The 14,950-nt window shown below is 34.4% G+C and overlaps 1 protein-coding gene across 1 annotated transcript in view; it reads left to right on the top strand.

Moving 5' to 3' along the window:
* Positions 1-14,443, top strand: part of LOC129230589 (microtubule-associated protein futsch-like) — a gene marked incomplete at its 5' end in the record, with an annotated part of 178,101 nt that extends 163,658 nt beyond the window's left edge. The window contains 1 exon segment of the mRNA XM_054864994.1: positions 3,139-14,443. Within this exon segment, the coding sequence (XP_054720969.1) occupies positions 3,139-10,430 (7,292 nt within the window). The 3' untranslated portion in view covers positions 10,431-14,443.
* Positions 14,444-14,950: the final 507 nt, after the last annotated feature.

Genomic DNA, 14,950 nt, shown 5'->3' with positions numbered 1-14,950 from the left:
TCAACGAACCCTGATTGCAGTCACCATATCCCTTCCGAAGGAAAGTTATGGTTATCACACTCATACATCATATAAGCTTACACACAAGGATTGGCGTATGGTTTAAAAACCAAAGCTTGTGTAAGGTTAACCTCCAAACCCTCCCTCCTTGTTGCGCTTGCATACATATATTTTCATATATAACCTGAAAGTATTGCTGTGTGATCGAATGAATCATGATTTTAATCATGATTTAAATCAACGAACCCTGATTGCATTCACCATATACACTACATGACCAAAAAAATTGGGACACTTTCAAAAATTCACGTTTTTACGGATTTCTCGAGAAATAAAAGACCAGTTGCTCTGTAATTTTTTTCACATTAAAGTTATACTCCAGCAACCATTTTCCAACAAAAATTGAGTCTACTTTTTCATTTAAAGGACGAGCAAGAAATTGAGGAAACAAAAAAAAAAGGGGGTTTTAATCATTTTTCACTGTAAATAGCTGGGAATAAGCTATAAATTTCGGAAATTATATAAAAACCTATCTAAAATTTTTATATTTTTGTGAAAGTATCTCTCATACCCCCAGAGACATAAGCATCTTTCAAAAATGAAAGTTTTTTTTTATTATTATTATTAAGGTTTTCGGCTCATAACACGCAGTTTTCTGTCAACCGTTACTAAACTATCAGAATATTTGACAGCATATTAGAGAAACCTAATAATAAAATTTGAAGTTAAAATATTGAAAATTTTGCGAAATATGAATGTTTAAAGCAATTTTTCACTGCGCATGCGCGAAAGATATCAATTTATAACTTTCATAATCGGAAGCAGAGATATATCCTACAACTCCCCATAAAAAAAATTCCATCTTGATATTTTTAAAATGTAAAAAAATTTCAGCGATCTAATGAGCCGAATTTTAATAATTCTTGGGTAGACGACGAATCGTGAGGGATCGTTCACAAGTAATCCATTCTTATCATGAATCACTCTGCAACGATTACAGGAGAGTGTTGCCAGTTTGCGAACGACCCCTTACCATTTGCCATCTATCCGATAATTATGGAAATTCGGCTCATTAGATCGCTGATAACTTTTTAAATTTTAAAGATATTGAGATGGAATTTTTTTGAGTTGTAGGATATATCTGAGCTTTGGATTATGAAAGTTATGAATTGCTATCTTTAACGCATGCGCAGTAAAAATTAATTGCGTTAAACATTCATTTTTCATTAAATTTTCAATATTTCAACTTCAAATTTTATTATGTTTCTTTAATATGCTGTCAAATATTCTGAAATTTTAGTAAAGTTTGACGGAAAACTGCGTGAAATTAGCCGAAAACCTTCAAAAAAATTTGCATTTTTGAAAGAAATGCTTATGTCTCCGCGGGTATAAGAGATACTTTCACGAAAATATAAAAATAAATTCTTGATAGCTTTTTAATTCTGAAATTTATAGCTTATTCCCAGCTCCCCAATTTCTTGCTGGTCCACTAAATGAATGGTAGACTTTTATTGGAAAATGTCAGCTGGGGTATATCTTTTATGTGAAAAAAAAAAAAAAACAATTGGTCTTTTATTTCGCGAGAAATCCGTAAAAATGGGAATTTTATGGAAGTGTCCCAATACTTTTAGTCATATAGTGTACGTACATATATTTTCGTATATAACCTGAAAGTATTGCTGTGTGGCCGAAAAAAACCATCGAAGTTATCTGAGGAAAGAGTCGGAACAAAAAAAAAGAAAAAAGTTTCGATACACCCTGTACATGCTAAATCCATCACTTCATCAGATTGTTTTTACTTTTTATGACGCAATTTGAAGAATTCATAAATTCTTATACGTTAGACTGTTGTGCAGATCTGTGCCTAGTAAAATATAATTTCCTTAGATTTAGAACACGAGAAAGTAAGTAGGGGAATGTGGGGCAATGTAAAATTGTTGAGATAACTCACTTTTTTCAAAATTGAAAGGGTTGAAAATTTGTTTTGAAAATTACGGTACATATTGAAAGACTAATATATTTTATCATAAAATTTGTATTGAAACATTTTTTTTTTAATCAGTAAATTCGTACCTCCAAAATAAGGTGGCAAGTTTTTCCTTCTTTTATTCATGGGGCAAAGGTAAAAATTAAATTTTTTTACAATGAAATATCTTGTACTCTAACTTTAAAAATAATTTTGATCAAATAAATGAGTAAATAAAAGAATAAATGACTAAAGGAAATGAAACATCTGACGAATAAATACGTTAATTTATGAGGGGAAATAAATGAGTGAATAAAACATTGAATGAATAAGACAATGCGTCACTGAATGTATAAATAAAGGAATTATTAACTGAAGGAATATAAAGGAAATAATTAATAAATGTATAGGTAAGTGATTTGATAAAAGATTGAATACGTAAATTAAAAGAACTATTTCGCTTTCCCCATCCACTTTGCCCCACGTGCACTTGACTAAATGCACAAATCATTTAATATACAAATTAGCACTAAACAAATAAATACTGCACTGAACATTAGTAGGTCTCAATCAATATTTAAAATGATAATAACATGTACTTTATCAATAAATAATAACAAATAATTTTTGACTTACAACAAAATATTACAATGGAGTAATTTTTGAAAATTGCTTGTGCTGTATTCTTTTAGTTTCAGAGATAATTTATTCCTGACTGGACACGTTTACGTAGTCAAAGTATTACTAGATAGGTGGTGCTAAAAGCAGAGTAAATATTTCACCATTTCAGACCAAATTAGACAGTATTAAAAATTTCTGGATATTGAATGTAAAATAAGCAACTTGGAAATCGACAAGCAAGTTAAAAATAAAGCCAAAGCAATATAGCTGGTAGTTGATAGGGATGTTATAGAAGACAAAATGTTTGCCAGAAAAGTGATAAAAGGTATTTTAGGAATAATTTTGGCGACAGAAAGCGTGAGAAGGATTTTAGCAGGTGCGTGGGACAGGAAGTGGAATGTCCAAACATTTTGTTAGTAGCTCAAGTTAAAAACATTACTAATGGATACATTGGAAAATTGCAAATGAAGTTCTTAACACTTACTGAATTAATACCCAAGTCATATGTGTTTATTTGTGTACTAATTTATAGTTTCCGCTTTTCGTTTCAGATGTTTTAATACAGTACTCGACCGAGAGCTTAGGAGTAGAAGTTCTAGTGAATCCAACTGTGAGCACGTTCAAGCAGTGTGTCAAGAACCTCTTCTCCACTTCCACGGGTCACAAGCATCTCATCCATGCCGGATACACATTTTCAGGCTCTGGATCTTGGATGCTGCAAAATGGTACATTTTCCTTTGATGAGTTCCTCGAGATATTTCAGCAGGCCGATGTTCAAAGCCAGAAGCGCTGCAATATCAATGTTCACTGCGCTGAAGTGGGAATGTGGAATGCATCTAACTTTGCCAAAGACATCTTCACTAAAATTGCCAACATTGCCCTTAATCCTCCCGGCAAAGTGGATAAAGTGCCTGGATCAGAACACTTGATGAATGCTTTGGACAGAGTACTTAGTTCTCAAGCCTTAGAGGAAATGATGGAAGCTTCACCTTTAGTTGGCAACATTCGCTTTAACAGGCCAACGCTTTATTTGTTTCCAGCTGGTCAAGGAGATTGTGCCTTGTTTGGAATTAATGGATTCAACATGCTTATTGATGGCGGGTTCAACAGAAGGCCTTGCTCCTGGGAATTTATTAGGCATCTTGACCGATTGGACGCTGTGCTGGTCACCAGACTCTGTGAAAACAATCTCTGTGGTATGAATACTTTGATGAAACGTAAAGCTCTTAACAACACGTACCCTCAAATAGGATATGTGTTCTGCAATATTGCAGAAAACAAAACCCCATCCACCAAGGAGGAAAACTTACTACCGCAAGATGACTTGACCGTGAGTGTTGTACGTGAAGGTCACAACTTTGTGCAGACTCTTAATGATTTGAAATTAAAGCCACATCAGTGCTGGAGAGATTCAGCCGTAGAACCGTTTGTTCTCTACCACAAAGTTGGTCATGGAACACTAGAAATGCACGTTTTAAGTCCCCCTAGGGATAGTAAAGAAATGAAGGAATTCTTAACAGAATGGAATGCATATAAAGAAACCTTTTCCTGCATTAAATCTGGGTTGAGAGGGAAAGGTTTTGAAAGCTCTATTCCACTGTCGCATTCTACTTCTATTTGTGCTCTGCTAGTTTGGCGCCCGGCAGATCCCAAAGATACCATCAGCAGAATTCTATTTCCTGGTAGCGCTCCTCAAAACAAAATATTTGAAAGTTTGGAGAAATTAAAAACTCTTGATATCCTGAATCAACCGGTTGTGACCAAAGCATCCCTGACTACTATATTAGTTGCAAAACCAATCAGTCATAAAGTTGAGAAATCTGTCAGCCGAGCAAGTATTCCCAATCGTAAAAATACAGCTTCTCCTGCATTGTCAACATCAAGCGTCGCGTCACGGAATGGTGACATTGGTGGTATCAAAAAAGAAAATAAGGAAATCAAGAAAGTAGTAAAAGAAGTAAAGAAAGAAAAGGAAATTAAAAATAATAAAGAAGTAAAGGAAGTTAAAAAGGAAATCAAAAAAGAGTCTTTGACTAAACAAGTCAAAAAAGATACCAAAACTGAAACGATAGTGAAAAAAGAATTAGTTAAAAAAGATATTACTAAGGAAGTAAAGAAAGATAATAAAGACATAAAAAAAGTTGTAAAAAAAGATAAAGAAATCAAAGTAGAAAAGCCTTTGGTAAAAGGTGATAAAGCATCTGACCTAAAATCTGCTACGAAGAAAATTGATTCTGCATCCAATGCACTCAAAACAGTCGGGGAAATAAAGAAATCAACAACTGTGAAGAAAACAACTACGACGACTGTGAAAAAAGATATCGGTAAACCACCCGTTGTGCCTAAAACAAATGAAGTTAAGAAAACTGCCCCTGTCAAAACATCAGACGCAAAAGTATCGAAAGATAAACCAAAAACAACAGATTCTAAATCTGTCCCTAAAACTAAGCCGAAAACCCCATCTACTACTCCAAAAACTACCCCGAAAGCTAAACCTTCTGCTGTTTCCACACCTGGAGGTAAAGTGACTAAAGCAGTTGCTGCAAGTTCCGTCGTCGCCTCTGTAGTTGCTGTCACCGCTGCTGCAGTTGAATTGAATGAAAAACAGGACGAAGTTGTTGAACCTGAAGCCGTAGCTGCTGTACAAGATACCAAAGTGGAAGACATAAAAGAAGTTAATATCGCTGAGAAAACAGAGGAAGAAATGCGTGCATCACCTTTGCCGCTGGAAGCTTCATCTCCCACACCTTCCGATTCGGTATCTTTGACACCTTCAGATACACTGTCTTCAGCTCCATTAGAAACAGTGTCTCCAACGCCTCCTCTTGCAAATGAACCAGTGTCAATGGAAGAAAAAGAAGTCAACGAAATCAAAGATTTTGAACAAGATCCTATTCCTTACGAAACGGAAGCCGAGATTAATCATAAGAACGATGAGGCTGATGAGCCAAATATGATTGAATTGGAACTAGCTAAGAGAGCTCAACTTAATGATGCAATGAGTACTTCCTTTGTCGGTGGGAATGACTTCGACGAAATGGCTAATGAAGAAATTTTACACAAAGATGAAGCTGTTAAAGAAGAAACAATGCCCATGAACTTTTCCATTCCTGATTATGGACACAATGAAGAAATTAAACATGACTTTCAAGGAACAGCTGAAAAAGACAATGAATACATGGAAGATTTAGAATCTAAGGAAATAAATGCGGAAGATCCTCTTGCACAAATGACGATGGAAGGAAGTTTCTGTGCTGGAATGATATCAAATGAGCGAGAAGGCTTTAATATTGAAAATAACGAGTTGCTGGGTGGGGAAGAAAACGAAATTAATGAAAGTGTCATCTCATCCGAAATGCATATGACTTCAAAGGAGGAGATCATTCACGAAAAATATGATGAAAAGGAATCCGTTTCACCAAAGTACGATCATGAAGAAGCCCACGAAGTTGAATATTCCGAAAAAGATATTCAACAAATGATGAGCCAAAGCATGCATGAAGCATATTCTTCACAAGATGATCAACTGAATGTTGAAGAACTTCATAAATCGGAGTTGAAGTACGAAGCTTATGAACCACAAGAAAAGTGTGATGTTCCCTATGACACTAATGCCCTTGAAGCCGACGAACAATACAAAGAAATTCAACAACATGGCGAAGAAAAATTTAATGAACACGATATCATTCATTCAGACGCACAAGATCAGGTTACTGCTGCTGAAAATGTTTATGAAGAGACTTCAAGATTTGAAGAGAAGAAAAATCCGTATGAAGAACGATACTCTCAAATTGAATCTATGTATGAACAAGTAGGTTGCGAATCTTTTGATCGAGCTCAAAATATAATAGATGATTTGGAAATGCAAGAAAGTTCCGTCGATGAGCCCGAAGAAATCGTAAGGAGAGAATCTTCTGTCTCTATAACTTTCAATGATGAAGCACCAGAAGGCATTTACGATGATAAATTGCGAAGAAAGAGTGGAACAGAATCAGAAGACGATGTTGATATCCAGAATTTCATGTCAAAAGAAACTAAGAGCACCATTGACCAAAGCAAACTTTCTGTCCAGCAACAAGATTCCGAATCAGATGATGAAGATGTAGTGAAAAGCCCAACGCCTCATGCCGTTGTCGATTATGAAGGTAATTTAGATCAATGTACTCTTGGAGCCAAAAGTCATGATTCCGACAAAGAATTTGAAGTGATTTCAGAAGACAAAGTTCTGTATTCGTCCGAAAAGCAGGATTTTGATGAAAAGGATCGAGATTCTGCTGAAGAATCGGAAGACGCTGATGATGGGGAAATGATCAGGCATCCAACGCCTCCACACCAGAAATACAGTGAGGATGAAATGCGTGATCCAATAGGCCAACATTTTATCACTACTCCAAATCTAATAGCTCAAGGATCTGGTATTTCAGAACAACCATTGTACGAGGAAGCTGAAGAAGATGGTTCTGAAATGTCTCATAGCCCTGTGGTTGAGCAGCCGATTTTTGGGAATGCAGTTGAAGCTGATTTTCCTGAACTAGTAACTGTTTCAGGAGGAACAACACCATCAGAACCACAATCGCCCAAAGCGAATTTCGATTCTAAGAAACTAGCAACTGAAGCCGGAATTATGGAGGCTTTGAGCGAGCACGATATTTCTGAAAGTTCTACTCATAGCCCTTCATGCCAGGAAGGTTCAACCGCATTTGAGTTGCCAATTTCCGAAAAGAACACTCTCGAGGATGAAAACATTCAATCTATTTCAAGTGATCGTGTGTCAGAAATAAATGCATCGGGATTCACAACTTCAGATATTCATTTTAAGGATGATCAGGATATTAGTGACATTCATTCAGATATGAAACAAGAAAAGTCATCTAGTGAAAAGGCTGATGCACCTTCTGATGATGAATCTTGTAGCGATAATGATAAATCTGAATCTCATAGTGAAGGTAAGTCTGACGTCGAGGGTGATGATAAGTCAGATATACCTCACGATAAGTCTGACTGTTACGGTGATGATAAATCCGACCATCAGCATGATGGGAAACCTGATGCCTTTGATGATGAGCAAGTAGATCATAGATCTGATGCCTGTGATGATTATCAGTTTGAGAAAAAAGATTATGATGCGTGCATTCCTCCTAAAGATTTCGAGCATCAAGATATTCAAAAAGATTCTCATTTAAATGCTGAATCGGACTACCATTACGACAGTAAATCATGCGCCCAGCAGCAAGATGAAACTAATGAAGAAGGAGAAAGGAGTTCAAAGATGCATGAAGACACAAAATATAATGATCTTCATGCCACCGAAATGCAGTCTGAAAGTTCCATTTTACAGAACATTCAATCAGAGTATCAGGGCACTTATTGTGATTTGCAAGAAGATAACAAATCTGACGTCGTGGAAGACACAAAGGATTCACGTGACGAGTGTCACGATGACATTGAAACAGATTTTTATAGCAATAAAAGCAATTTCAATGAAGAAACGAGTAATACTATTTCTGTTGAACAGCATGGTAAACCTAGCGCTGCAGATTACATCTGCAATGAACCATCCTGTGACAGTACTACCTTCAATGAAAATTTGCAATCTACTGGATACAATTTCGGCGAAGACACAAATATTGCATCTCATGCAGAAGTACCAGAGATTCCTGATCAAGAACCAATTAGTGTTCAGGACATAAAGGTTGATGTCGTCGAAGATAAATTTCCCGGTCTGACTCAAGAAGCTGAATTTGCTGTTGGACATGAAAATTTGATAGTGCATCCTAATGAAATGTATACTGAGGAAAGAATAATGAGCGGTGATGATTATCATTATTCCTACTCGGAAAAAGAAACTACAGAAAATATTTTTGAAAATCAAAACCTTGGCACTCCGGCTGAATTTTCTTCTGAAAAGCTTTCAGAGGAGGAGAAGTATGGAAAATTGCCTTTCGATCAGCACGAGAATGAAACATATAGAGGTCATGTAGATCTTCATGAAGATATTAGTCCTCAACATGTTGAAAATTTAACTGTGATAGAAAATAAAATTCTTTCAGAAACTACAGAAGCACATCAGTATGAAGTTTTGTCTCAGTACGAAGAGAATACATGCACTTCTAACCAAGTTTACTCTGAGACCTCCTCATCTAAAAATATTCTATCTGAAGAAAGCCACTACGAAGTACAAAATGTGTACGAAGAACAAACACATGAAGATGATGCCAACTTCAATTACGTTAGTCAGGAAACTAAAGCGTTTACCTCCGACTATTCCTACCAATATCCTTTATCAGCTAATGATAGCAATTCTCAGCCCAGTGAATACGCTTACCATGCCGAAGTTGATTCTTATGCCATTGGAAAAGATTTCGAATCTAACTTTCATAAGAATAATGGCTTAGAAACGGACTTTCACACTTATTCAGAATCCAAAGAAATCATAAATTCTAATGATCAATCTCATTATGCACCCAGTGAGGGTTATTTAGAATCGTTTTCGACAAAACCCTTCTCAAGTGAAATATTAACTGATGTTCATGAAGATGAGAAAGCATTTATTGGCGCTGAGAAAGTTATGGAGGACATTGCACAAAGTGATTATGGTGATGCAGTGCATTCCGTGTCCGAAATGGTTTCTGAAAAAAATCATTCTGATTATGAGTTTTCGGAAAGTACTCGACAAGTGGTTACAGAAACTTCTTCTTTCACGAAAGCTTATGCAGTGGAAACTGAAAATTCAGAACATGAGGCAAATTATGCTGCTAACAGATTTCATTCCGATTCTCCTGAAGATAACGCAATGAGAACGGATTCATCGCCGGAAATCCCGTATCCTCTAGAGCCTAATACTGAGTTTACCGAGCTGAAAAATTCCGTATTACTCGAATCTCATGGTGTTCCGTTCAATCAAATGAAGGAAGATTTTCCAAATTTAAACTTGCCGAATGCAGGAACTGTTCCATTGTCTCCCAATAACCAGACACGAAATTCCAATCGAGAGACCCCTTACGATGAGTCGTCTGACGAGGAGGATAGTTCTTCTTTGCCAGGTACTGTCTCCCCCTACGCTTACACCAACAAAGCTTATACGCGTGAAGAAGAAGATATCGACGGCAATCATTTGTATAAAGAATCGATAGCTCTTGAGCAATCTAACGAAGTTATAAAGCAGGTAGAGTTTGACGGAAACAATCCTCAAACTTTGAGCACCACTACTCATCAAGTTACAGGCTTTACTCAGGGATATCAAGAAGCTCCATATTCAGCGGATAACAATTATGATTTTCGTTTAGAAGAATGGGGAAAACCAATGGGTCTTCCCACTCCTCCAGATAGCTCAGAAAAGAAGTCTGTCCTCAAAAAGAGTGGACTAAAATCCACTGGCAAGGCCGCTCCAGATTCCAGAGCTTCCCTCGATAACGGCAAGGCCTATTCACCGTCTGTTGCTTCTAAATTGTCTTCCCCACTCAAGAAGCCCAAGCCTAAATCAAAAGAATCTAGTAGCTCTCACGTCTATGTAGATTTAGCTTATGTTCCTCATCACGGCGACCCCCAGTACTGCGATGTCGAGTTCTTCAAGAAGATCCGCGCGCGGTACTACGTCTTCAGCAGCATCAATCCCAGCAAAGAAGTCCTCAACGCCCTATTGGAAGCCAAAAAGTCATGGAACGAGGACCTAGATGTCACCATCATACCCACTTACGAGACGGATACATTGGGCTACTGGATGGCTCAAAACCAGGACGATTTAGCTGAATACTCTATTGAAGTTGCTCCATCAGCTAGCCGGTGCACTGTTAATCTTCAAGACCATGAAACCAGCTGCGCCGCCTACCGCCTAGAGTTTTAAAAAGGACATCTCGGAGTTTTGATTGCTTTGTGAATGGGTGCTTCTTTATCAGCTTTCATCTTCGAGAAAGTATTAAATCAAATCAACTGGTCAATTAAAAAGGGAAAAAAATGTCTCGCCAGCAAGGGATTTTATTCCTGATTTCCTTTCACCCTGTGAACTTGGATTTTACCTCATGACAAAAATCGAATTAGGCTTTTTAAAGTTTTATATTTTAAGGTTTTTTTCAAAGTAGAGTATAGTCATGTTATGAGTATCAAACATAAAAGACAAATTCATGTTTTTTTTAAAGATAAACTTTGCTTTTTTTAACTACTTAAATGTCTTTCGCGGTATTGTTACTTTGCCCTTGTACTCTACCTTGAACAATACCATTTAGTGCCTAATTGAAAAGTGAGAAAATAATATAAATTAGAAATTTACACTATAAATTATAAAATATTTATTTCTTAATATTACCAAGATCTCTTTCTACTACTGTTTAATTTCAGAAAAATGTTTAAAATATTATTTAGATTACAGAAAAAGTGTATTCCTATAAAAATGCCTGATACATGCTTTGAAGGGAAAAAAAAAACACATGAGCGTTAATGTTAAATTCAGGTATTGAAAATATTTTATACTTGTAAGCGAATTATCTGTGTACAATCTAAATTATAATCGTAAAGCACTAACTTTCATAAATATTTAACATTTTTAATGATTTACGTTTCAACTGAGTTTCAACTCTTGTTTGAGTGGACAGGAAATTCTTGCAGCTCTTAGAGAAATTGGTTTTTTACGAAATATTTTCAATATGAAGCAGCTTGTGATAGATAATGATTTTTTTGAAACAATGTCTTGGACAAAGTGATCATGTTTGATTAAAAAGTATAGTTGCACAATAATGCTAAATATATAGTAAACAAGATATATATCCAATGAAAAAGGATTTTCTTTCATTGCCTAAAGTGCTAACCACTCACCATTTTTCCGTTATTTAAATTAAATATTTTCATTAATTATAAATTAATGAAATTAAATTTATTAATTATTAAATTTATTTGTTTTAATGAGTATTTTAGCATAAAACTTCATTGCTTAGTCCAAATATTTTGCATAATCAATTTTTCATGTTCTTTGTTTTGATACGTCGTGTGTTGTTCCTGTAATGCCTGAATTAAATCGGAGCATTTTTTTCCACACATTTTTTCAAAGATAAGTATACTTGGTCCCAAGTTACGAGGAATGGACTTTTATTTGCCCTTTATCCAACTGTTGTAACAGTTATACTGTTGCAAGCGATGGAGTTTTAACTACTTCAGTTTAGGCAAAGGAACTGCTTTATAGTTAAGAATATACTATAAAAACAGTGCTAAGCAATTAAATGTGTTTCGGGACCAGAAGTGTTTTTTTACATGTTTTTTTTTTCTTTCGTTAGCGAGAGAAAAAAAATCTAATATTTGATTTCTTTTAATATAAATTAGGAGAAATCATTTTGTCGCCAATTTTATAACTTACATTCTGATTTTTTTTATTCCAAGAATTTATCACTTTTATAAAAATTTTGAATTCCATTTATTTCATTATCACTCACTGGCTTTTAAAGGTTCAGTAAATGTTCATTATTTTATATACGATTCATTCGTACTGTTCGCTTTATTTTTCAATTCACATTCATAAATTAGCTTCAGGACAACATAAGAAAATACCAAAAGGTATTCGATGAGCATAATGTACTAATATTTAGTTAAAATTTTAAATGAAACAATTTCCATCTTATTTTCTTATTTCATCGTGCAAGTAATTAACCTACTGAATTTATTCCAACTTACAAAATTTAGAGTTTGTGCATATTTTTATATTCATAAAATCATTAATTGTGGTATTTTTTGTCTGCTTACTACTGAATAATTCTGTTCCTAAATTGCTTTGAAATTAATTCACTTAAAAATTTGTATTTATCTGCCTATTTTTGTTCCTTATACTTTTGCTATATGTTTGGTTTTAGTACTAGTCACGTACGCTTTTTAGCCACATTTATTTTTCAACTGGTATTGTGTTTTATTCACCTAAAATAATTTTTACGTCATCAATTCATTAAATCATTCAATAGTTTAAAACTAAAATGCAAAATGAAGAATTAGAGTATTTATATTTTAATTATATACTTGTTTCATACAATTGCCAGTTTTTCTCTCGATAGTTTTGAAATGTACACTCAATATTTTCCTTGTAACCAAATTTGGAAGCCTTTTTTAAAAAAGCAAAACAAATTAATATGTGTTCCACTTATAATATAACAAGTATTTTTCTTAACATGATTCCCTTTATTTATTATTTAAATTATTACTGTTTCTTTATCTACTTTCAGTATTTTTATATAGAGAAGAGTATCATTAAAGTAGATTTTGTAAGAGCATTATAATGTCAGAAGATTTGAGTAAATAGACACATAGCATAGTTGAAATAATCAACCTGGAAGTCTACCTAGTTAAATTAACTCGAAAATATACTATTATATACCAATTAAAACTTGCAGGGGTTCTTTATTTTTACTAAAATTTTATATTTTGTATATTAATTATTTTTTACAAATGAATACAGCTGTTGAAAGTAAATAACAATCATCGTACCAAATTTTATCACTGATAAAACAATCCACCGACTTTTTAAAATACATCGTCTGCAAATGACTGTTTTGCACAGCTTTCGCACTGTGAATGTGCGTTGGACCGTTTCTTTGCAATTCAGAATTACGTCGTTAGAATGTTTTGAATTATTAGCGTGGTTTGGGTAAATTATTTTCGAATTTGATATCTTTTAAATTTTTTACATATACATTTACATTTTTTAACCTCTTTAATAACAGCATTGAACCCCTTACTTGGATGTCACCTTTAGAGAGAATCACTGTCATTTTTTGAAACCTTGTTAGTTAAAAACGGCACAAAATGGTAGGTATAACTGTTGGAAGTGTGTCTAGAACGTGATTTTTGTTTCCCGTTTTTTATAAGGATGTGTATTCGAGAGTGTGAACGGAGAAAGAGTTTATTTCGGATCTATTTATAAGCATAAAAATGCGCAACAGAATTCTGAAAACCGAACAGCATGAAGTTTGTCGTTCTATGAAAGACCCATCTTTCTGCCGTCGAAGAAAGAATTTGTGACAAATTTATTTTTAACAAAATCTTTTTGAAACATTGCTAGTTTCATATCAAATTTACTTTCGTTTTCAGCATTCTGTTGGCGGCATTTTTTGCCTCTATAACGATCATGAGCTTTAGGACTGTGCTGTTTCCATCATATTTCCCCCCTGCTAGCAAAAAAAAACATTAGAATAAATCTATGTCCTGCTATAGTGTGGCCAGATCAAAACGTTTTAATCGCTTTTGAGCAATTTATAATTACTGCAAATTGTAAACTGTAGTTTCATAGGAGTCGAAATAACTTAAATTCACGCAGTAAGTATGCTGTCTGCTGCCCAGAGCTAGAACCTATTGTGTTGCTAGACTTCGTAAACAATACTGTTATGAGTATATGTGCTTATTAAGTCACTTGTCTGAGAGTATTCATCTTGCATCGTTTTTACTTAGTTTAGAATGACGAGAATGTTATTTGATTGCAAAATTACGACCCAGATTTGGTATGAAAATTATTTGTATTTCAAACTTTTTATACTGCAATTTATATTTGCCAATGTGTTCTAAAATTGTGCGCAGCTATAAATAAATTTAAATGTTAATCATATTTTTAAATGTTCATTGAATCATATTATTCTCAGACATTTGATTATCACCTCAACATTTTTTATAATGATTGCATTCAAGTTCCTCCAACTGGATCTATCCTGAATTACGTTAATCAATTGTTAATTGCACATCTTGAACTGCAAATCCCTGTTCATATTTTGCTTCTTGTATTAATGCTCTGTGGGCTCTGTGATGTGTGTTGGCGCGTAAAATTACACGCGGCCCAGAATGTAAACTGTACGTTGTTGAATAAAATTCAGTGTAATACACTTATAATTCATGGTTCTGTCGGTTTAAATCTAAAGCCCGTGTCTGTGTTTTACTTATTAAATAGGGCCATTCCACGAAAAAGTTGACCCTTTGTCCCGCACGAACGGTTCATATATTTCGGTAAATAGTAATAATTTTAAATCGTAATGACGAAATTTTTTGCTTAAGAAATCACACATAAGTTTGCAATTTGTTAAGCAGAAAAAAAAATTGTTCATTAATACTTTATAAAGTATTATTTTTAATGAAATATATGAGGCGTTGCGTGTTGTGCAAAATGACAGTTTTCCGTGGAATGGTTCAATACAAAATTATTGCCTTGTGTTAATATATACGGGCAATTCCATGGGTAACTGACTGACATTTTTAGAGCAAATCAGTAAGTATTTTGTAACGTCCAACGCAAGGTATACGTTGTTGAAACGATATTGTCTCTTGGCCTATTATATTGTTTAAGCTGAGTTTAACGGTCTAATTCAATTCTCGAAATATATTTTGGTTTATTTTTAAAAAAATGTT

This window comes from Uloborus diversus, chromosome 9 (genome assembly GCF_026930045.1).
Source record: "Uloborus diversus isolate 005 chromosome 9, Udiv.v.3.1, whole genome shotgun sequence".
NCBI lineage: Eukaryota > Metazoa > Arthropoda > Arachnida > Araneae > Uloboridae > Uloborus > Uloborus diversus.
Note: the sequence above shows the minus strand (reverse complement) of the source record. Positions and strands in the feature narration are given on the sequence as shown.